Source organism: Scyliorhinus torazame, chromosome 7, assembly GCF_047496885.1.
Source record: "Scyliorhinus torazame isolate Kashiwa2021f chromosome 7, sScyTor2.1, whole genome shotgun sequence".
Taxonomy (NCBI): domain Eukaryota; kingdom Metazoa; phylum Chordata; class Chondrichthyes; order Carcharhiniformes; family Scyliorhinidae; genus Scyliorhinus; species Scyliorhinus torazame.
The window spans coordinates 247,400,114-247,423,424 of NC_092713.1; the positions used below are offsets into that span (position 1 = coordinate 247,400,114).

General features: G+C 44.8%; 1 protein-coding gene across 1 annotated transcript in view; it reads left to right on the plus strand.

The window, feature by feature from the left end:
* Positions 1-4,387: 4,387 nt before the first annotated feature.
* The window catches only part of LOC140427466 (nuclear factor NF-kappa-B p105 subunit-like), a 117,351-nt gene continuing 98,427 nt past the window's right edge, over positions 4,388-23,311 (plus strand). The window contains exons 1-2 of the mRNA XM_072512988.1: positions 4,388-4,498; positions 17,721-17,811. Coding sequence (XP_072369089.1) covers positions 17,721-17,811 — 91 coding nt within the window. The 5' untranslated portion in view covers positions 4,388-4,498. The remainder of the gene's footprint in view (positions 4,499-17,720; positions 17,812-23,311) is intronic.

Genomic DNA, 23,311 nt, shown 5'->3' on the forward strand with positions numbered 1-23,311 from the left:
ACCAGAAACTAGCTCCTGATCGATTAGCCGACTGAGAGCAGCAGTCACAACTAAAGCATGCACTTCATTGCGACAGGATTTCAAATTAACAGATAGCCTTTATTCTTGGAAGAACAAAAAATTAAATTAACAAGTACATATTTACAGACAACATTTTTTTATAAAAGAAGAGAAATAAATCACACACTCTCAAGACTCACCATGAATGGACCTTCTTCTCGTTCACACACTTTGCGGAGTACACATTATCCCAAAGAAAATGATGCTTGTATAACATTCTATTGGTACACATAGGGCAGCACGGTAGCACAAGTGGATAGCACTGTGGCTTCACAGATCCAGGGTCCCAGTTTCGATTCCCCGCGGGGTCACTGTCTGAGCGGAGTCTGCATGTTCTCCCCGTGTCTGCGTGGGTTTCCTCCGGGTACTCTGGTTTCCTCTCACAGTCCAAAGATGTGCAGGTTAGGTGGATTGGCCATGATAAATTGCCCTTAGTGACCTAAAAGTTTAGGATGGGTTATTGGGTTACAGGGATAGGGTGGAAGTGAGGGCTTAAGTGGGTCGGTGCAGACTTGATGGGCCGAATGGCCTCCTTCTGCACTGTATGTTCTATGTTCTATGACACCTCCCTGATATTAACTTCCTCTAGTTTCTTTGATAAAAAGAATGCCATGTCAACTGCCTCAACAAGTGCAAGATTTTCAGCAGCCGGGATGCTTCTTATATTCTCCTTGTTTTCTTGACTCCTCAAGCCAAGGGGCAACATTTCACACTTTCTCCCATAAGAAATATTGTAACACTGGCTGCACTTTAAAACCCATCACAAAGGTATCACTAAAAACAATACATTTTATATTCTTACGGCCAACCAAAGACAGGAATTTCAACACACATTTTCCCATCTTTAATACTTTTTATGTTTTTTTTGCCCGTAAAATGTCATTGACTATTGGATATTTCAACACAATACTCAGTTCTAAGACAAGAGAACTTGCATCCAGCCTTGTCTGTGTGCCCAGCCAATTCAATTGTCCAACTAAGCCATGTGTTCTGGTGTGCTGCCGGTGACTATCACATCATCAAGGTAACCTATCACCTTGGGAATTCCCTGGAGGAGATTTTCCATCGTGCGCTGGAAAATAGCACAGGCTGAAACAATGCTAAACAGTAGTCTGTTATACAAAAGAGGCCTTTGCGGGTATTGAGGTATTGATTGTCGCAAGCTTCTGAGACTCCTCATCCAGCTCTAGTTGAAGGTAGTCATGATTGATGTCCAACTTTGAATAGGTGAGGCCCCCCCACCAGCCTGGTGTAGAGGTCTTTGATTCAGGGAAGCTTGGGCAGCTTGATTTAAAGACAGCTTATAGTCCCCACAAATCTTTATTGACCGATCAGATTTAAGGACGGATTTATCGGGGCCGCCCACTCTGAAAACTGAACCGGTTGATTATACCCAGCTCTTCCAATCTCTTTATATCTGCTTCAACCTTCTGATACAATGAGTATGGCACTGGTCTGGTACTGAAGAACTGGAGTGATGAATCCAGATTTACATATATCTTGGCTTTTATGCCCATAATCTGGCCCAATTCTTTGTGTAAGATGTCCTCATACCTCCTTCAGACAATTTCAATCAGAGCCACCTTATTCCATTAGACTGCATTTAACCGATAAATTGCCGGCTTTTCTTCAGAGTTCTTTTATGTTCGGTCGCGCTGAGGACAGCTACTGCTGTTGCTTTTTTTGGTATTGGTGCTCTTTGCCTCAGATGGCACCATGCCTGAATGTTCCCCAACAGTTGCAATGGAAGCACACAAACTCCCAAACATGGCAAGTCGCCAGGGGATGGTACCCCCCCCCCCCACCCCCCCCCCCACCTCCACACCTCCCTCCCACCCCCCCTGCGACACTGGCAGTCTACTTCAGATTCAGCTTGATGCCCCTATTCCAACCTGCTCCTTGGGCTCCAGTCTTGACCCGAGGATTATGTCTGGCTCTGACCTGTACCAGTTGTTCCGCTGTGGACCTAGCGGCGCTACTTCCCCCTATTTGATAACGTCCCCTTCAGCTATGCTTTGAAGCTCAGTGACGGCTTTTTCAACTGTTTCAATCACCTTTTCCAATGTACTTGTGGTCTCCGCCAGAAGCTTCTTCTGCATATTAAGGTTATGGATCCCACAAACCAGTCTGTCGCTAAACGCGGTTGCAACCTCACAGTGCTCAGCAAATTGGTGATGCCGGGCTATGAAGGCTGAGACAGACTCTCATGGTCCCTCACTGCAGAGTTAAACCTGTAACATTGGAGGATAATCAAGGGCTTTGGGTCATGATGTTCTTTCAACAATTTCACTGTCTGGTCAAAGGCCGTCGAGTTAGGTGCCTCCAAGGACGTGAGGTTCCTGATCAAATTATATGTATGGGGGACCGCAAACTGTCAGGAGTATCACCTTCTGCTTGTCCTTGCCTGCAACCTCGTTCACGCTAAAGAAGAAACGGGGCCCTTTGATGTACTGACTCCATGACTCAACCTCTTGTAAATTGGGTCTAGTTTCCCAATGACCCTGACGGGGTTCCTGGTTGTGCACTCAGATCCTGCGCCAACCAGCTGGCGGATGTGTTCACGGACATGTTCAACCTCTCCTTACTCCTTCCGAGGTTCCCACCTGCTTTAAGAAGACCACCATCATACTGGTGTCAAAGAAGAACCAGGCAACGTGCCTCAATGACTACCATCCGGTGGTCTTGAAATCGATCAATATGAAGTGCTTCGAGAGGTTGGTCATGAGACACATCAACTCCATACTCCCAGAATGCCTTGATCCACTGCAATTCGCATACCGCCACAATCGATTCAAGACCGTAAGAAACTACAGAGAGTCATGAACACAGCCCAGTCCATCACGTGAACCCGCCTCCCATCCATTGACTCTGCCTACACCTCCTGCTGCCATGGGAAAATGGAAAGCATAATCAAAGATCCCTCCCACCCGGGTTATTCACTCTTCCAACTTCTTCCATCGGGCAGGAGGTACAAAACACGCACTAATAGTTTCAAAATCAGCTTCTTTCCTGCTGTTCCCAAACTCCTGAATGATCCTCTTATGGACTGATCTGATCTCTTCACACATCTCCGCTGAGTCGTACTGCACTCCTGTATGCTTCACCTGATGACTGTGTATATGTATTTACATTGTGTATTTATGTATGTCCTATGTATGGAATGATCTGTCTGGCCTGTACGCAGAACAATACTTTTCACTGTACCTCGGTACATGTGACAATAAAACAAATCCAAATCCAAATAAGCATTCCCACTCACGATTTAAATGATTCTGACTCTTTCTGGAGCTTCTCAACTATTCCGTCCTTCCTCCCTCAATTCACGATGACTGTGGGTTGTGAGCGAAAAGTTGTACCTCGTCGCCAATGTGGAGGCTCGAGACATATGCTGGAAGCTTCCAGTAGCAAACTGGATGAAGGGCAAAGGCAGTTAGATAACAGGCACAGAACACTACATAACAGGTCTTTACACTTCAGCTGCCTGGTCCACACTGCCCAGCGCCCTGCTCCCAGGGCTCTGCACAAACTCCCCATTGGTTGGGTGTTGAATCTACAGTGAGCAGCAGGACACATAACCGATAGTAGAAATTACCGAACAAGGTTTATTACAAATCAATTCCAAATACTCCTCCACTCCCCTAAGGGTCTCCATCCCCGAACTGCAACCAGGTCGGTGTTTTTATAGAGCTGTGGCTCGCCTTGTTAAGGGGAAGCCCTGCGCCCTTAAGGGGGGCGTTCATATAAAGGGTAAGTTCATATTCCGGTTAGGTCATGGAAAACTGTGTGGTCCGGATCCCGGGACCTCCACTGGGGTTATAACACTGGCGTTCACCCGCTCTTGCGTGATTGGCCCCCAAGCCTGTCATGTGGTCCTTGGAGCCTGCTCCCTTAAAAGGGTCATACCACCACAGCCAGGAAAGGGAGTTGGATGCCATGAAAGACAGCTGCAAAGTGATGTCATTATTTGTTATTGTGGAGAACAATAATCGGACAACTGAGGGAAAATGTAATGATGTAAAGCACTATTGATGATACAGAAACCAGTTAAGCAGCATTGAAAATAATATGTTTAAGGATTTTATTTATTCCACTTCGTAATTTTTAAAATTTAAACGCTTTCTTGTTTTCTTTCTGATGACAATCAGCACGAGAAATTATTTATATATAGGTACATTTATACATGAACCTGAAAGCCCATTACAGTCTTTGTGAGATAACATCATCTACAGAAATATCCTTGTTGCCACTGAAGCATGTCAGCCTATCAACCAATCACACTTCAAAATCGCAAAATCATTTGCTTAACAGAGAACATAACTGTCATTTGGCTTAGGTGGTTAGGATGGATAGTGATTCAAGGATTTGCGCAACGGATGAATTTGTCTATCCAGTGTAAAAGTCTGCACGTTCCTGTACTTTACGGCGGAATTTGCTAAAGGTATAGTCTAAATTTTGTAGCTGAGCTTATAGACAAAAGGTGCTGCAGGACAGAAAATAATTATATCAGAATGAAAAGCTGCTTCCTCTTTTAATTGATATGTATTTGTGTATTTTATGAATCTATATGCAGGCAGAGGACATTTGTTTAGGTTGAATTTTGGTTTCAGATTTTCTGTAACAGTTGTAAATTTTAAACATGGATAATAGAATCTTTTGTCATTTTGGTTTCTATATTGTCTAGCAAATGATCCAGTTTACCTTTGTGTAAAAGGAGCAATATTACTTTTCCATTTGTCATTGCAGATTCATGGTTTCATAAAGATAAAACATGCATGTTGGGGCCGATTTTCACATGGGAAAATTGATTATAACAGGAGGCTATGAGCTTAAAAATGGAGCCAGACTTTCTGCCCCTTTGACAGTTGGTCCATGCAGCACAGCTGTCTGAAAGAGCTCTAAGCTGATGGGTCAAAGGGCCTGCCTGTTTAAAGCTGTAGTCCCCTTTTAATATTGAACCCTGTGGGTAATGTGACATAGATAGGAGATGTTTCCAGGAGAGAACTGATAGAAGCATGCACTTTTTGATCAGTTCCATGGGTGTTATAGAAACAGAGGCCTAGCAAAGGTCGGTTTGAAATTATTTTTGTCGAACCAGGAGAAGCAGATGTGATCCTCCCAGCTACAAAATCTAATCTGGACCACTGCTGCCCAGAGCAAATCCCTCAGTATTCGCAATCATTCCCTTGCACTTATCTCACTACTGGCTGAGCAGACCGACATCAGTCAGCCTTAATCTGGCGAGCTCCACTGGGACCTCAGCTTGTCTTCTTGCTGCTCTTCTTGCAGCACAGTGTAAACAAGGCCAGGGCCTCAAAATTGCAGACGCCTCTTTGCCACCAGGACTAGTAGTCTAAAGTTGACTCTTTTCGGTGTGTGTGTATGGATGAAATGTGTATTTGGTACTAAGTTGCCATAAATGTTCTTTTGTCATAAAAATCCACGATCAGTAAATTGCAAAAGGTCATTTAATCCTTTAGTCATTTAAAGATCAGATGGAAGCCTTAGATTGTTATCACAGAGGTTTCACTTCTGCTTTGTAACTGCCCTGCAAATGGTAAACACTACTCTAGGAAGTGAGTGATTTAGTTAGTAGAGGTGCAGCCTACCAATAACATAAAGCTGTTTTATTGCTTTCTAAAAAAAATTTTAATAATTAATCCACTGCTTTAATTTTTAAATGTTCAACATGTGTCTGCATCTTCTAGCAAATAACACATATTTCACTAAATGTTTTAATATTGAACATTTGCAAAAAATAGAAAATGTACAGAACCACGGGATAATATTGGATTTGCAGCTCTCTCTGAATTAAAGATCTGTAACTTTGTCATCCCACTTTTATTCGAGGTGATATTATGGAGAAAAGTACACTGATGTGTACAGTTAACCTTCCAGTTATCAATTCCTTTACTTCACACAATCATGGAGACTTAGGTTGTACTGAAAACATTCTGGTTAAATACAAATTCTTACAGAGATTCAGATTTTAAGTATTTTTGTAGATGCAGGACAGGATGGCTTTCTTACACCATCAGGTTGTCAGTAATCAAGGCATAAAAATCAAGTAGATGTATATGTACCTTCCAATGAGATGCCAGAGTGCTATTATACTGTGGCACCAGTCTTCCAGTAAGACCAAGCAATGTACAGATGGCTGAGAGGTGTGAAGTGGTAACTTCTAAATTCCAGACTATTGACACTGCTTTCCTCGCTGTTCTACTGACAATAACTCTAATAGCCATGAAACTAACCATCATCCAGCTGGTCACTGGGATTCTTGAACACCGGTTAAGGTGCTTGAACTGGCCAAGGATATATCTGCCATAAAGTCCTCCGAGTGCCGTGCATACTGGTACTATATTACATTTTCTACAGTATTGCCATATGCAGCACAAACTGATCCTGGACATGGAGTAGCAAGAAGCTTTGCATAACTCTGAAGAAGAGGAGTTAGAAGATGCTGATGTTGCAGACCAGCACCAGACAGAAGCTTGTGCTGCGACAGTCCATCTGCTTGTCCAGCAATTCACTTGGATTCTCCCCTTGCAACCTTGCCAAGACCACTCACTCTTCCTCAACATTTTTAAAAATAATCTTTTTATTGGCATTTCCCATATTTATAAACAGTTGTATATATACACATCACATTTTTCTCGCCCGCGCTAATTTCTTTTATTATACAGAGAGGTTTAGTTTGTCCTTCGTTTAACTGACCCTAGGTGTATTTCGTTGCCCTCTGGATCGGTCAATGGTTCCTCCCCTTCCCCGTTGTTTCCCCCCCCCCCCCCCCCCCCCCTGGCTTCGGCTGTGCTTTTATTTTATTTTCCGGACAGAATAGGAAAAAAAAGGGGAGTAGCCCCCCCTCATCTCTCGTGGTTCCCCACCTTCCTTCCGAGGGCGTTGGCCCCCTTCCCCATGTGTAACTCTGGCTACTCCGATACCCCGAAGATTGCCACTATTGGGCATGGCTTCACCCTCACCCCCACAACTTTGGACATTGCCTCGGAGAAGGCTGTCCAGAGCCCAGCAAGCTTGGGGCAAGCCCAAAGCATGTGGGTGTGGTTGGCCGGGCTCCTCTGGCACCGTTCACATTTGTCCTCCAACTCCGGGAAGAACCTGCTCATTCGGGTTCTTGTCTGTGCACCACTTTGAGCTGCATTAGCCTTGCGCAGGAGGAGATGGAGTTCACCCTGCTCAGTGCTTCACTCCAGAGTCCCCACCCTACCTCTATCCCCAGTTCGTCCTCCCATTTTTGTCTGGTCTCATCCAGTGAAGTCCGAGCTCTGTCCAGTAGCTGTCCGTATATTTTCCCACATAGCTCCCCCTTCTCGTTGCATGTGCCTATCAGGTCCTCTAGTAGTGTGATTTCTGGGGCCCCGGGGTACCCTACTGTCTCTTTGCGAAGGAAGTGTTTTATTTGCTAGCCTCCACTTCCTCGTCAATTCGTCTAGTGTCGCCAGTCTGTGCCCTACATAGAAGTCCCCGACCGTCAATGTACCCCGTCCCGCCTCCATCTTTTGAAGGTGGTATCCAGCATGGCGGGGAGAATCTGTGATTGCCGCATATGGGAGCCATGGGGGACATTTTGGCTATCCCGAAGTGTTGTCTCAGCTGGGTCCACGTTCTCAGCATGGCCGCTACCACTGGGCTCGTTGTCTATCTTGTTGAGGAGGATGGGAGTGCTGCTGTGGCCAGGGCCCGGAGGGTCGTTCCTTTACAGGATGCCTCCTCCATTTGTATCCAATCTTTGTCGGGTTCTTGTACCCATCTCTTCATTCTTTCTGCCATTGCTGCCCAGTGGTAGTATTGTAGGTTTGGTAAGGCCAAGCCCCCTTTGACTTTCCTTCTTTGCAGTGTTTGTTTGGAAATTCTCGTGCTCCCCCCCCACACACACACACAAACACCATGATTAGACTGTCTACGTTTTGGAAAAAGGCCTTGGGGATGAAGATTGGAATGGATCTAAACAGGAAGAGGTACCTTGGCAGTACGTTCATCTTGACTCCCTCAACATCTTGTCTATTTCTTCCACCTCCCAAGATGAAATGCAAAGTAACGACGATCGCTCATGCACATCCCATGTGACAATCCAGACTATGTAGCTAATATAGAAGCACTTAATTCTGAAACATGGTTGCAGAAGATCTATTTCTTTAAAGGTTTCAACAGCAACCATTAAATAACATATTCACCCAGGTGTTAACCAATTATGTCTTTCTTAAGTGTTAGTTAACATTCTCTGGTGCTCTTACATGGATTTGTCTCTCTGTCTTGATCATGGCTGGATGAATGCAGTGTCGCTAAAATGAGGGAGTTGAAATTGCTCATGATTGGTAACCTCGAGGAACTCAACCAAAACCTCCAGTCTCCTCACCCCACTGCTTCTATCTTCAGTGTGTTCAGTGCTTCCTATTCCACAGGTATTATGGCTAAAAGAAAGGTGATTCTCCATCAGTTCTGTAACTCTCCTTTTAGGTTGTATGGCATCTCTTCCTGCGGATGGAACCGGGGCTAAGGATTATGCATATGCTCGTGACATCATGATGTACCGTAAATACTGAGAGCTAGATGAAGCATTAAAAATCCAAGAGCCCTTTTCTCAATCATGCCAGATCCCGGTTACTTCAATGGAAGCTTTAAGTGGTGCAACCTCCTTTTCTTTAGGCACTGAAGGAAATCTCACGCTCCTAATTGATAATCTGCTTTCTAGTGCCTGATAGGCCATTGAGTGACAAAACCATCAAATGGTTCAGGCTTTTCAAATTCCCTTTTTGGGGGGGCAGCTGGAACAGTCTTCAAAGTCAAAATCAACCACATTGATTTCAGTGGATTGAAAATTGGATGGCTTCTATAAAAGCTGTTGATATTCTATCACAAGTTACCACCAAGGTTTTCTAAATGGGAAAGTGCTTAGGAAATCAGAAGCACAAAAGGACTTAAGAGTCCTTGTTCACGATTCTCTTAAGGTTAAGTCACCAGTTATGAAAGCAAATACAATGTTAGCATTTATGTCGAGAGGGCTCAAATACAAGAGCATGGATGTACTTCTGAGGCTGTATAAGGCTCTGGTCAGACCCCATTTGGAGTATTGTGAGCAGTTTTGGACCCAGTATCTAAGGAAGGATGTGTTTGCCTTGGAAAGGTTCCAGAGGAGGTTCACAAGAATGATCCCTGGAATGAAGATCTTGTCGTATGAGGAATGGTTGAAGACTCTGGATCTATGCTCGTTGGAGTTAGAAGGATGAGGGGGGTTCTTATTGAAACTTAGAAGATACTGCGATGCATGGATCGGATGGATGTGGAGAGGACGTTTCCACTTGTAGGAAAAACTAGAACAAGAGGATACAATCTCAGACTAAAGGGACACTCCTTTAAAACTGAGATGAGGAAGAATTTCTCCAGCCAAAGGGTGGGGAATCTGTGGAACTCTGCCGCAGAAGGCCATGGAGGCCAAATTACTGAGTGTCTTTATGACAGAGATAGATAGGTTCTTGATTAATAAGGGGATCAGGGGTTATGGGGAGAAGGCAGGAGAATGGGGATGAGAAAAATATCAGCCAAGATTGAATGGCGGAGCAGACTCGATGGGCCGAGTGGCCTAATTCTGCTCCTATGTCTTAAGGTCTTATGATTTAAGGTTGAACATTATCCCATGCACATTTGAGAAGTGAATCACAGTTATCCACATGCTCCAGCCACATCTGCTTAACCTTATTATTTACTTGGCTCTGCAATAATGGACAAGCTAATTCAATAGGATTAAAAACAAAAAATGCTGAAAATTCCAGCATGTCTGGCAGCACCTGTGCAGAGAAACAGAGTTAAAACTTTCGAGTCCATATGACTCTTCTTCAGACCTCTTTGGAGAACACATTGGATATGTTATAAATAGTTTTATCATTTTTAAATGTCAATGGGCTAAATCTTCCTGGAAAACTAACAGTACATTCATGACACACACTATTGTTAATGTACAAGTTAGTCAGCAAGTTCGGAGAAAGAAAGATATACTGTGACGGATGAATTTTGATACCATGCTGGTCAATTCACTGGCCATGAGGCCACAACCTCCCGTTATTTTTAAGAATTTGCTGGATTTGCACATAAATTGCTCAATGAACACACTGCAGAAAGTTGGGGTTAAGACTTTACAGCGTTAATATCCATTTAATAATGTTATATTTGCTAATTCAATGCTGGTTAAACTCTCCGTCTCAGAAAGGAAATAATTTAAACCATTGAGTCTCTTCCTGCAAGTGGTGAATTCTTCTTAAAGATTTTTAAAGGTATTTAAAAGTATTAACCTTTTCCTTCCTGTCAGATTTTTTCTTTTCTCTTCGTCCAATCTTTCTTCCCTCTTTCCTCTCTATTTCTCTTTCTGTATCCGATTCTGATTGGAATAAAATGTTATCAATTATATTCTGAAACTTGTAACGACAACACATTGCACTATCTAATGGCCACACCCAACTCGGGACGCGACAGGGCCGGTAAATCCCGCAAGATGCCTCTCGCGAGATTTACCCGGCTTGTTATGCCTTGCAAGGTCTAAGGGACAATGGGCGGGACCCAGATTTGTATAATCAAGTGAGTAGTTAGCCTCACTTGAATGTGTCTATGCCAGATCTACCCAGTACCTGGGATCAAATCCACTTGCCTTGGAGACCCCGAGCCGGCACCATTTAGCTCTAGTATCCATAAACATGACCAGACCTATACTGTACCCGGCAGGAAGATCTCTGATAGCCTCGCGCTACTCAGAGATACGATCGCCTACGTGCAGGACAGGAGGGTGGACACCTGCCTCATCAGCCTTGACCAGGAGAAGGCTTTTGACAGAATATCGCACACCTACATGATGGATGTGCTCTCCAAAATGGGGTTTGGGGAGGGAATTCGCAATTGGATCAAACTGCTCTACACAAACATCTATAGCGCAGTCTCAATCAATGGGTGGGAATCAGAAAAGTTCCAGATCAAATCTGGAGTCAGGCAGGGCTGCCCTCTCTCCTCTGCCCTGTTTGTGTGCTGCATAGAACCTTTTGCCGAGTCCATCATGAAGGATCCAGGTATAAGAGGAGTGACCATCCCAGGCAGTGGAGGCATGCAAGTCAAGGCCTCGCTGTACATGGATGATGTCGCCGTCTTCTGCTCGGATCCTGCGTCTGTATGCAGGCTCTTGAATGCCTGCGACCAGTTTGAACTGGCCTCGGGAGCCAAGGTAAACCGCGGCAAGAGTAAGGCCATGTTCTTTGGGAACTGGGCCGACCGGTCCTTTGTCCCCTTCACTGTCAGATTACCTGAAGGTGCTGGGGATATGGTTCGGAGCGGCTAGGGCGTGCACCAAAAACTGGGAGGAGCGCATAGCCAAGGTAAGACAGAAACTGGGCTGGTGGGAGCAACGTTCCCTCTCCATTGTGGGCAAAACCCTGGTCATCAGGTGTGAGGTACTCTCGGTGTTACTGTACGTGGCGCAGGTCTGGCCCATTACCCAACCCTACGCCACAGCAGTCACCCGGGCCATCTTCAAATTTATCTGGAGATCCAAGATGGACCGTGTCCGAAGGGACACAATGTACAAACCTCTGGAGAAGGGAGGGAGGAATGTACCCAACGCCTCCCTCATCCTGTTGGCCACCTTTGTGTCCAGCTGCATCAAGCTGTCCGTGGGCCCCCGGTATGCAAACACCAAGTGTCACTACAATATTAGTAGGAGATTCAATGGTTAGGGGAATAGATAGGAGATTCTGTGGTCGCGAGCGAGACTCTCGGAAGGTATGTTGCCTCCCGGGTGCCAAGGCCAGGGATGTCTCGGATCGTGTCTTCAGGATCCTTAAGGGGGAGGGGGAGCAGCCAGAAGTCATGGTGCACATTGGTACCAACAACGTAGGTAGGAAAAGGGGTGTGGAGGTAATAAACGAGTTTAGGGAGTTAGGCTGGAAGTTAAAAGCCAGGACAGACAGAGTTGTCATCTCTGGTTTGTTGCCGGTACCACGTGATAGCGAGGCTAGGAATAGGGAGAGAGTGCAGTTGAACACGTGGCTGCAGGAATGGTGTAGGAGGGAGGGCTTCAGGTATTTGGATAATTGGAGCGCATTCTGGGGAAGGTGGGACCTGTACAAGCAGGACAGGTTGCATCTGAACCAGAGGGGCACCAATATCCTGGGAGAGAGGTTTTCTTCGGGAGGGTTTAATTTGGCAGGGGAATGGGAACCGGATTTTTGTCCAGCAACTAAGGTAGCTGATATTCAGGACGCCAAAGCGTGTAGTGAGGCAGTGGGGAAGGGAACACTGACAAAGGAGAGTACTTGCAGGCACAGAGATGGGTTGAAGTGTGTATACTTCAACGCAAGAAGCATCAGGAATAAGGTAGGTGAACTTAAGGCATGGATCGGTACTTGGGACTACGATGTGGTGGCCATCACGGGTACTTGGATAGACGAGAGGGAGAAATGGTTGTTGGAGGTCCCTGGTTATAGCTGTTTCAATAAGATTAGGGAGGGTGGTAAAAGAGGTGGGGGGTGGCATTGTTAATTAGAGATAGTATAACAGCTGCAGGTGGTATGGGTTGAAGTCAGAAATAGGAAAGGAGCAGTCACCTTGTTAGGCGTTTTCTATAGGCCCCCAAATAGTAGCAGGGATGTGGAGGAACAGATTGGGAAACAGATTTTGGAAAGGTGCAGAAGTCACAGGGTAGTAGTCATGGGTGACTTCAACTTCCCAAACATTGAGTGGAAACTCTTTAGATCAAATAGTTTGGATAGGGTAGTGTTTGTGCAGTGTGTCCAGGAAGCTTTTCTAACACAGTATGTAGATTGTCCGACCAAAGGGAAGGCCATATTGGATTTGGTACGTGGTAATGAACCAGGGCAAGTGATAGATTTGTTAGTGGGGGAGCATTTTGGAGATAGTGACCACAATTCTGTGACTTTCACTTTAGTAATGGAGAGGGATAGGTGCGTGCAACAGGGCAAGGTTTACAATTGGGGGAAGGGTAAATACGATGTTGTCAGACAAGAATTGAAGTGCATAAGTTGGGAACATATGCTGCCAGGGAAGGACACAAGTGAAATGTGGAACTTGTTCAAGGAACAGGTACTACGTGTCCTTGCTATGTATGTCCCTGTCAGGCAGGGAAGATATGGTCGAGTGAGGGAACCATGGTTGACAAGAGAGGTTGAATGTCTTGTTAAGAGGAAGAAGGAGACTTATGTGAGGCTGAGGAAACAAGGTTCAGACAGGGCGCTGGAGGGATACAGGATAGCCAGGAGGGAACTGAAGAAAGAGATTAGGAGAGCTAAGAGATGGCATGAAAAATCTTTGGCGGGTAGGATCAAGGAAAACCCCAAGGCCTTTTGCACATACGTGAGAAATATGAGAATGACTAGAGCGAGGGTAGGTCCGATCAAGGACAGTAGCGGGAGATTGTGTATTGAGTCTGAAGAGATAGGAGAGGTCTTGAACGAGTACTTTTCTTCAGTATTTATAAATGAGAGGGGCCATATTGTTGGAGAGGACAGTGTGAAACAGACTGGTAAGCTCGAGGAAATACTTGTCAGGAAGGAAGATGTGTTGGGCATTTTGAAAAACTTGAGGATAGACAAGTCCCCCGGGCCTGACGGGATATATCCAAGGATTCTATGGGAAGCAAGAGATGAAATTGCAGAACCGTTGGCAATGATCTTTTCGTCCTCACTGTCAACAGGGGTGGTACCAGGGGATTGGAGAGTGGTGAATGTCGTGCCCCTGCTCAAAAATGGGATTAGGGATAACCCTGGGAATTACAGGCCAGTTAGTCTTACTTCGGTGGTAGGCAAAGTAATGGAAAGGGTACTGAAGGATAGGATTTCTGAGCATCTGGAAAGACACTGCTTGATTAGGGATAGTCAGCACGGATTTGTGAGGGGTAGGTCTTGCCTTACAAGTCTTATTGAATTCTTTGAGGAGGTGACCAAGCATGTGGATGAAGGTAAAGCAGTGGATGTAGTGTACATGGATTTTAGTAAGGCATTTGATAAGGTTCCCCATGGTAGGCTTCTGCAGAAAGTAAGGAGGCATGGGATAGTGGGAAATTTGGCCAGCTGGATAACGAACTGGCTAACCAATAGAAGTCAGAGAGTGGTGGTGGATGGCAAATATTCAGCCTGGAGCCCAGTTACCAGTGGCGTACCGCAGGGATCAGTTCTGGGTCCTCTGCTGTTTGTGATTTTCATTAATGATTTGGATGAGGGAGTTGAAGGGTGGGTCAGTAAATTTGCAGACAATACGGAGATTGGTGGAGTTGTGGATAGTGAGGAGGGCTGTTGTCGACTGCAAAGAGACATAGATAGGATGCAGAGCTGGGCTGAGAAGTGGCAGATGAAGTTTAACCCTAAAAGTGTGAGGTTGTCCATTTTGGAAGGACAAATATGAATGTGGAATACAGGGTTAACGGTAGATTTCTTGGCAATGTGGAGGTGCAGAGAGATCTTGGGGTCTATGTTCATACATCTTTGAAAGTTGCCACTCAAGTGGATAGAGCTGTGAAGAAGGCCTATGGTGTGCTAGCGTTCATTAACATAGGGATTGAATTTAAGAGCCGTGAGGTGATGATGCAGCTGTACAAAACTTTGGCAAGGCCACATTTGGAGTACTGTATACAGTTCTGGTCGCCTCATTTTAGGAAGGATGTGGAAGCTTTGGAATAGGTGCAAAGGAGATTTACCAGGATGTTGCCTGGAATGGAGAGTAAGTCTTACGAGGAAAGGTTGAGGGTGCTAGGCCTTTTCTCATTAGAACGGAGAAGGATGAGGGGCGACTTGATAGAGGTTTATAAGATGATCAGGGGAATAGATAGAGTAGACAGTCAGAGACTTTTTTCACCGGGTGGAACAAACCATTACAAGGGGACATAAATTTAAGGTGAATGGTGGAAGATATAAGGGGGATGTCAGAGGTAGATTCTTTACCCAGAGAGTAGTGGGGGCATGGAATGCACTGCCTGTGGAAGTAGTTGAGTCAGAAACATTAGGGACCTTCAAGCAGCTGTTGGAAAGGTACATGGATTACGGTAGAATGATATAGTGTAAATTAATTTGTTCTTAAGGGCAGCACGGTAGCATTGTGGATAGCACAATTGCTTCACAGTTCCAGGGTACAAGGTTCGATTCCGGCTTGGGTCACTGTCTGTGCGGAGTCTGCACGTCCTCCCCGTGTGTGCGTGGGTTTCCTCCGGGTGCTCCGGTTTCCTCCCACAGTCCAAAGATGTGCAGGTTAGGTGGATTGGCCGTGATAAATTGCTCTTAGTGTCCAAAATTGCCCTTAGTGTTGGGTGGGGTTGCTGGGTTGTGGGGATAGGGTGGAGGTGTTGACCTTGGGTAGGGTGCTCTTTCCAAGAGCCGGTGCAGACTCGATGGGCCGGGTGGCCTCCTTCTGCACTGTAAATTCAATGATAATCTATGATTAATCTAGGACAAATGTTCGGCACAACATCGTGGGCCAAAGGGCCTGTTCTGTGCTGTATTTTTCTATGTTCTATACTGAGGTTCTACCTGTCTGCGGTGTTACGAAGGATGGGCCTGGCCTCTTTGCCGCGGAACGCACCAAGTAGTTGGACCGTGCCGTACCACCTGTCCCTCGTGGAAAAGTCTTTGAAGAAAAACACCTTTGACCACAAGGCAATGAAGCAGTGGTCAGCACGTAATGTCCTCAAGGCCCTCAGGGAAAAGGAGACTGTGGAGGATGTTGGACGGTTCCCTGAGCAGACTGGCAGAGTCATCTGGCAGAACGCCTCATCACCAGAACTTTCAAACAAGCACCAAGACCTAGCTTGGCTGGTGGTGAGCAGGGCCCTCCCTGTCAGATTCTTCATGTACACTCGAAGGCTCAGCGACATTGCACGCTGCCCTCGGAGTGGCTGTGGGGGAAATGAGACGGTCACCCACCTTCTTGTGGAATGTGCCTTTGCAAAGAAGGTCTGGAACGAGATGCTGTGGTACTTGTCAAGGTTCATCCCGAGCAGCTCTGTGACACAGGACTCTGTGCTCTACCGACTGTTTCCAGGGACACACACCGAGACAAACATCAACTGCTGCTGGAAGGTCATCAACTCGGTGAAAGACGCTCTTTGGTCTGCCCGAAACTTGCTGATCTTCCAGTGCAAAGAATTGTCCTCGACCGAGTGTTGCCGACTGGCACATTCCAAGGTCCAGGACTACGTGCTGAGGGACGCATTCAAGCTTGGGGCAGCTGCCGCCAAGGCGCAATGGGGAAAGACCACTGTGTAAGGTCTTTCCAGCAAATGTACACCGAGGGGCGGGTAACAGTGTAAACCCCCCTCGGTCTGGGCCACCAACACTTCAATGTAGAAAAGAAACATGACAATGTAAATATTTAAGAAGGAATTGTAACGTAAAGAGTGATATGTGTGTAATATTATCAAAATTGAATGGAAGAAAATCAAGGGAATGTGTAACTCTGATGGAAATGTACAGTCAAGACAATTCGAAATGTTCTGTATAGATTTTATGAATAAAGTATATTTTTTGAAAAAAAATCCATAAACATGAACTAGGTGGAAAGGCACTTAGGAGACATTGTCAAGGTGACTGGAGGCCCCCGGGTAGTCAGCCTATGGGCAGGGTGGTACCCTGGCACCGTTGATGCCACCCAGGAACTTTGGCACTGCCAGCCTGGCTCCCTGGCAGTGCCACCCAACACCATTCTGACACTGCCAGTGGGTCCAGGCTGTCAGTGTCTATGTGTAATCTTGCCCGTGCCAGGGATCGGCCCCTGGGGTGCCTGCTCTTCGGAGGTGGGCTGAGGGGGCTCATGGACCCCCTAATGGGTTGATTGGTGCATTGGCGGGATCTGGGAGTCGCATTGGGAGATCCCATTTAATAGTCGGATCGTTCTCGGCACTGCAAGCACCAGGAAACACCCCACTATACACGCTCTTTTCTTTTTCCGATAAATAGCACCTTTAGAGTACATTTATTTTGAAACTATCTTCAGTTCATTCAGTTGTTTTTACAGTTCCGGTGATGTCTTGCATCAAAATATTGCACAACTAAATCCAATTAGGTGTAAGCTATTATAGTATGACACTATGGCAACTCTAAAGCTACTGGTTGCAAAACTATAAAGTAAAGTTACATTTTGAGAAGAAACAGCTGACAAAGCACTTATTGTCGGAGGTACAGTGCAAGCTTCTGGTCAAACTAATTTTCAGTTATTCTTGTGTGTAGCTTTCACTGATCCTTCCAACAACTGAGTCTGTCCACAATCACCCCATGGCATGTCCTTTTAAAGGCTACTGTAAATGCTTTTAATTGTTCTGATTTTCATTCCGTTGCCTGAGCCTTTTATTTTTGTCACTGTGACTGCCCAACTATTGCCAGTGAACAGGCCAAGCGGAACGACAGGGTCTATACATCTCTAATAGCAATGCAGAGTCACGGATCAAAAAGTAAGTGTTCAATCTGGTTAGATGCCTTGTCATTTTGCTTGACTGAACTGATAAAATCCATCATATGAGGAAGCCCTGCAGAGATCATTCGGTAGCTCGCATATTGGCGAGCATTTTAATATTGATATTAATGCAAATGTATTAAAAAGGATGCTAAAATGTGCTTTAATGTGCTCAGAAAATCTGTATCACTTCATGTTTGACTTTTTTCCAGATGGAGAGCATGAATCACTACAATAATATAGACATAGACTTTGTTCTCAGCTGTCAAGATTTGAACTATTCAGATCCTACTTCACATTTCAGTAAGTAACTGCTATTGTTGTTACCGAATGACAAGGCATGTTTGCTGTTTTTAGCTTGTGAAGAAATATAATATCGCTGCAAATTTAAGGGCAATTTTCCTCACTAGGTTAAAATTAGGCCTTCCTGCCGAGATGCTGGCACAAATTTAGCCAACAGTGAGGTCAGCTGACCGTCCCCAACTTTTTACGGCAAACATATTTGAATAATTAGTCATAGTATGAGCAGCAATTTTGACCTTTTGCAAGCAGCTGATTAATAAGGTAAATGCGGCTAATATGGGAAATCTAAGGGAAAGCGCAGACTTAAAGGTAAATGCCAACATTATTTCAGCCTTTATAGAGCTTCAGAATGAATTTAAAGTATTATGTTAGCCTTTATCAAAGCTAGGGGAAGAGAAGGGAGAAGTGACGTTCAAAATGAAGTGAAATGAAGGGCTCGATTCAGCTGAAAGACTCTACCATTCAATGACACTTTGTTGTTTTCTTTGGCCCCGGCAAGGAACTCCCGTCGAGGCCACTCTCTAAGTTATTTCCTGCACTGATGAGCTCAGCTTCTCAGTGCAAGAGGTCTACTCGCTGATCAGGGCACCGTCCTGATCTTTTGAACACCTCAGCACCCCCACCGCAGCCTCAGGACGCCCCCCCCCCCCCCTTCACCCAACTTACTTCTTCTGGGGTCCTTGAGCCACCCCCCCCCCACCTCGAATTGGCAATGCCACCCCGAGCCCGACTCTGGCAGATGCAACCTGAACACCTTGGCACTGCCAGCCTGGCACCCATGTCTATGCCCAAGCCAGCTTGGCAATGCCACCCGTACACCCTGGAAGTGCCAGATTGGTACTGTTGGGGTGACCGGGTGGCAATGCCAAGGTGCCCAGGTTCCAGGGGGAGTGCCAGGGTACCACCTTGCCCATTGCCCAGCCACCCGGGGTCCTCAACTCCCCAGCAAGAACCCCCGCCCACCCCCAGGTGCCATCATGACAGGTTTGTGACTTTGTGAACCAGCACGAAATGGGGCCTGGTTGAGGCCTCGTTGGGAAGGCCGGTGAATCCCGGGCCCTAGGTGAATTGAGCGAGTGCATATTTAAATAAGCCTAGTGAGATTCAGATCGCAAAGCCTCTCAAGATTCCACTGAAATTCACGAGATGTTTCGTGCACCATGATTTCTGATGGAGACCTCTTGCAAGATTCAATCGCCTCGGCCCGACACCACATCGGACATGACAAGGCCGCTGAATGGTACCCGAAATCCAATGCAGTAGTTTGAAATAGATTGCAAGTACTGGAGTGTGAGAACACCTGTGGATGGAAAATTGGAAGTACTACTGCATAGAGATTGTGGGAAGAGGATTGTTCTGTTTGCAACTTCAGAACACCTCTCCTTGATGCACATCAGTGCACCATGGTTGTCAGCAGTTAAGTATTAGGCTTAATGCTGCCCATTGAATCTGGTGACATTTGCAAAGGAAACAGCACATTTAAAGAATCTGGCAAGATAAGACTATCCAACAGTAAAATATATTGGGTATCTGATCCAGGATTTTATGACACAAATGTTGTCCAGCAACCTGTTGTACATTTACTGTTTAACGATGCAAAGTCCTTCAACAACAGTATAGGTTTTTTTTACATTTAATCTCATATATTTGCATTCTTCAGTGGGGTATACCTTCAAAATGAATGTACAGTTGAAGATTTACATAATCATTTATTTTAAGGGGATCTTATTTCATGTTGTAGTTCCATACTGACCTAGCTGGATAAAACATTGACTTATTGACATGCAGTTTGACTTGCATGTCAATCTGCAAGTTGTCTGTTGATGTCAATGTGTCCGTTCAAGTTCCTAGCACCTACTTTTCCAGGGACCTGCACACTTGGATATCTCTGCACTCTGCCTTAAAGCCATCAGCCTTCCTTCTCTTTATCCCTCTAGCTCACTGATGGCAAAAGCAATTGCCAACAGAATTCCTACACTATGGACGAAATCTTGTACTCTTGCTTTGGCAGCCTGGAGGTAGGAATGGCATGCATTTAAGGGGTTTGCAGGCATACCCCACTGCCTTCCCGCCTCCACCTGAATCAAGTTGAACCACTTCAGCACCACATCACTTACTGTTCCTGGGTTGTACCACAATCCTGGCACTTATTAGACGTTTAGCTGTTGTTGTATAAAGAGTCAAAGTTACTGCTCCTTTTCCACAAACACCTTTAATTTCCTTCAACAGACTCTGCACAAAACTCTCACATCACATCACCTGACACAAAGGCCACCTGAAGCGACTTTACATATTAGTGACAATTATTGATACTTAACATAAAATGGGACAACTAATTGGAATGTCTCTTAACCCATTACTGAACAGTCTCCCCTTCCTTGGAGAAAAAATAATTAGGTGAAAACAAAATTACAAGAAACTCAAAAACACACACGCAATTTCCCCCCTTCTTTTTTTTTAAGAAAAAAAACAGTCACAGAAACAGGTGCCCTTCATCAACAATATCAAAAGTTTGTGTGAACTCGCCCCTCTTTTTGTAGAACAGTCTGACAATTGATAGCTACTGTCAACCCATTTAATTTTTGTTATTTCCCCTCTGTCCAACATCTGCTTCAAACATGCGATGTCTATCATTAACCTTTTTTCATTGGCACTTTTTGTAGAGTGCACATTTTCCCACAGGGATTTATTTTCAATGTGACATTCAATAAGTTTATTACCCAAATCCCCTAATCCCAAAATTTCTTTCATTATCTGAGATATATAAAAGGCCATATCCACCGCCTCGACAAGGCTGAACATCTCAGCAGCCAAAGTGCTTTATGACCACTCTCCTTATTTTCTTTGTTTCCCACACAAGAGGGCAACATTTACCATTGTTCCCCAAAAGGAAAATTAAAAAACATCCTGCGCTTGAAACCCCATCACATAAATTTGCCTAAGGTCACCTAAAACCTGGAAGTACAAAACACACTCCTGCATTTTTAGTTTGACCAATGCTTTAGTTGCTCTTATTGTGTCTTCCACTTTGGGATCATTCATTTTTGTACTCAACTGTAAGACATCAAAACTCACATCCGGTCTAGTCTGTCTACCTAACCAATTCAGTGGCCCAATTAAACTTCGCAGTTGCTCTTTCTCCATGTTTGAAACCATTGCGTCTTTTTGTGAAACCCGGCCACGGCTAATTGCTGTTGGGCTGATGCTTTCCAAATAAGATTGCTGACGTAAAGTTGCCCCTAACTTAGTCTGTCCGATTTCCACTCCAATATATTTAAATGCACCAGAAGCCTAGCTTCCAACCCTGAATTAATTCCTCAAACCAGAGATTACAATAGCTTCAAAATCACTATCATACCCCACAGAAAATCATCGACATGCATCATAAAGATGCCAGAAAGATTTCCTTTATAGCATCAGTAAAACAGTGCCAGATCTGCTTTTAATTGGCAATAGCCTCACTTTAACAAAACTGACCTTACCGAAAAATACCAGACTCTAGACGCATCATTTAATCCATATACACATTTGTTCAACTTCCAGAGTACCCCTTCCATGTTAGCAGCTTCTTTAGGAGAAAAATGTCTCTCTGGAGCTGCAAGAAGGCAGCTTTTATATCTATACATTTGCATCCCCATGCCTGTGTGCTTAATAGAGCTGAGAAGATCTATAAAATAACCTTTCCTGCCATAAGTGAATCTACCCTTAAATCCTGATCTTCTAAGTTTTCTTAAAATCCCCTTGCCACAAGCCTGATCTTTGCCTTATAAGTTCCATCCGGAAGAACCTTTTCCGTGCAAATCCATCTGTGGGATAGAGCTCTTTGTCCCCTATCCGGTACTTCCGTGCATACCCCAAATTCACTCCAACTATGCAGTTCTTGCTGTTTGGCATCTTTGATAACTTTTTCGTCTAACTTATTGGAAGTCACCAAAACCTCACGTGCATGTGGGCTTCTACTCCTATTAGTATTTGATGCTTGATCGTTCCCTTCTGCTGTGGGATGTCCTTTCAGTAGTTCTCGACCTTTTCCTGCGGACCTGTTCACTATCCGATGTACTATCTGAACAGGCACTGCGTTTCTGTGCCCTCCATTTTTGAACTTTTGTGTTCCCAATCCATTGTCTTGACTCCCTCCCCGAATGCTGTACATTCAACCAATGTTTATACTTTCCAGTGGCCTTCCCTGCTCTAGTAATAACAGTTGTATCCTGCCATTGACTAGACCCTTCAGGCAAGTATGTCACTTTTGTACCAACTTTTGGCAGTTGTCCTCTATGAAAAATGGCCTGTTCTAAATCATCAGAAGTATTGTGTTCCTCTCCAGAAACCCTGTCTATATCAGTTAACTGGTCCTCATAGTTCTGTAACACATGCGTACCAGATGACCCTGGTTCCTCGTCGTTTCTGTCTGCTCTGTCTAAATTTGGAAATTTGTAATCAGTACCCATTATCCTTGATGAATGCACCCTAACAGTTTGATTGCCATGTTGCAAAATAATTATTTTGCCACCTGTGCCTATCATCTTCCCTGGGCCTTTCCATTCATCAAAATTGCCTCTCTTATAGTATACTATGTCTCCTTGGTGAAAAACGGTATTTGAAAGGTGTACATTATGCCTCAAAGCTCTGCAAATTCTTTCAGAGACTTCTGCTTCCAAAAAAGCTTTCCTACTGCTATGTAATGCATTTAAATGTTCAACAAAGGCAGAGCTAATTGTAGTCCCTCCCCAAGCTGGAGGCTGGTCATCCAAAATGGACGGAATTTTAGGATTTCTACCACACACATATTGATAGGGACTGTAGCCCCCAACCATCTACAATGAATTCTTTGCATGTACCGCCCATGATAAAGCTGAATTTAGCTTGCAGTTTGGTCTATCTGCCAACATTTTCCGGAGCATGTCATCTATTACCGCATGGTTTCTTTCATACACACCATTACTAAATGGGCTTTCTGCAGCCGTATTCAGAACTGTGATATTCAAGTTTTCACACATATCCCTAAACTCATCATTAGCAAATTCTCCCCCATTATCCGTAAGGAAGTTTGCCGGTGGGCCCATTCCTGTCCCTATCCATTTTCCCACGATTTGATCCAGAATTACTCTCTTTACTTCGTACAATCGTTGATTGACTAAATCTGGTTGCTAAATCCACAAAATGCAAAATAAATATTTTACTGGCTTTATCCCAGATCTTAAGGTCCATGGCCACAACGTTGTTAAAATCTCTGGCCAAAAGTTGGGTTATTATCGGTCGTGCTGGTGTCCTTCTGTACTTCCTACAAACTTCACAGCTCTCACTTCCCTGTTCCATATCCAGTTTCATGTGTGCTTTCTTCGTCAACGGTCTGCTCAGAAGCAAAGGTATCTCACTTGGAACATCCGTGCTAATGAAATGATTCACTCCGGCAATATTGCAAGGGATTGCCACTCTTTTCAGCGACTTTAGAGTATTATCATCCCAAACCTGAAACTTGTGAAACTTTTAAATTCCT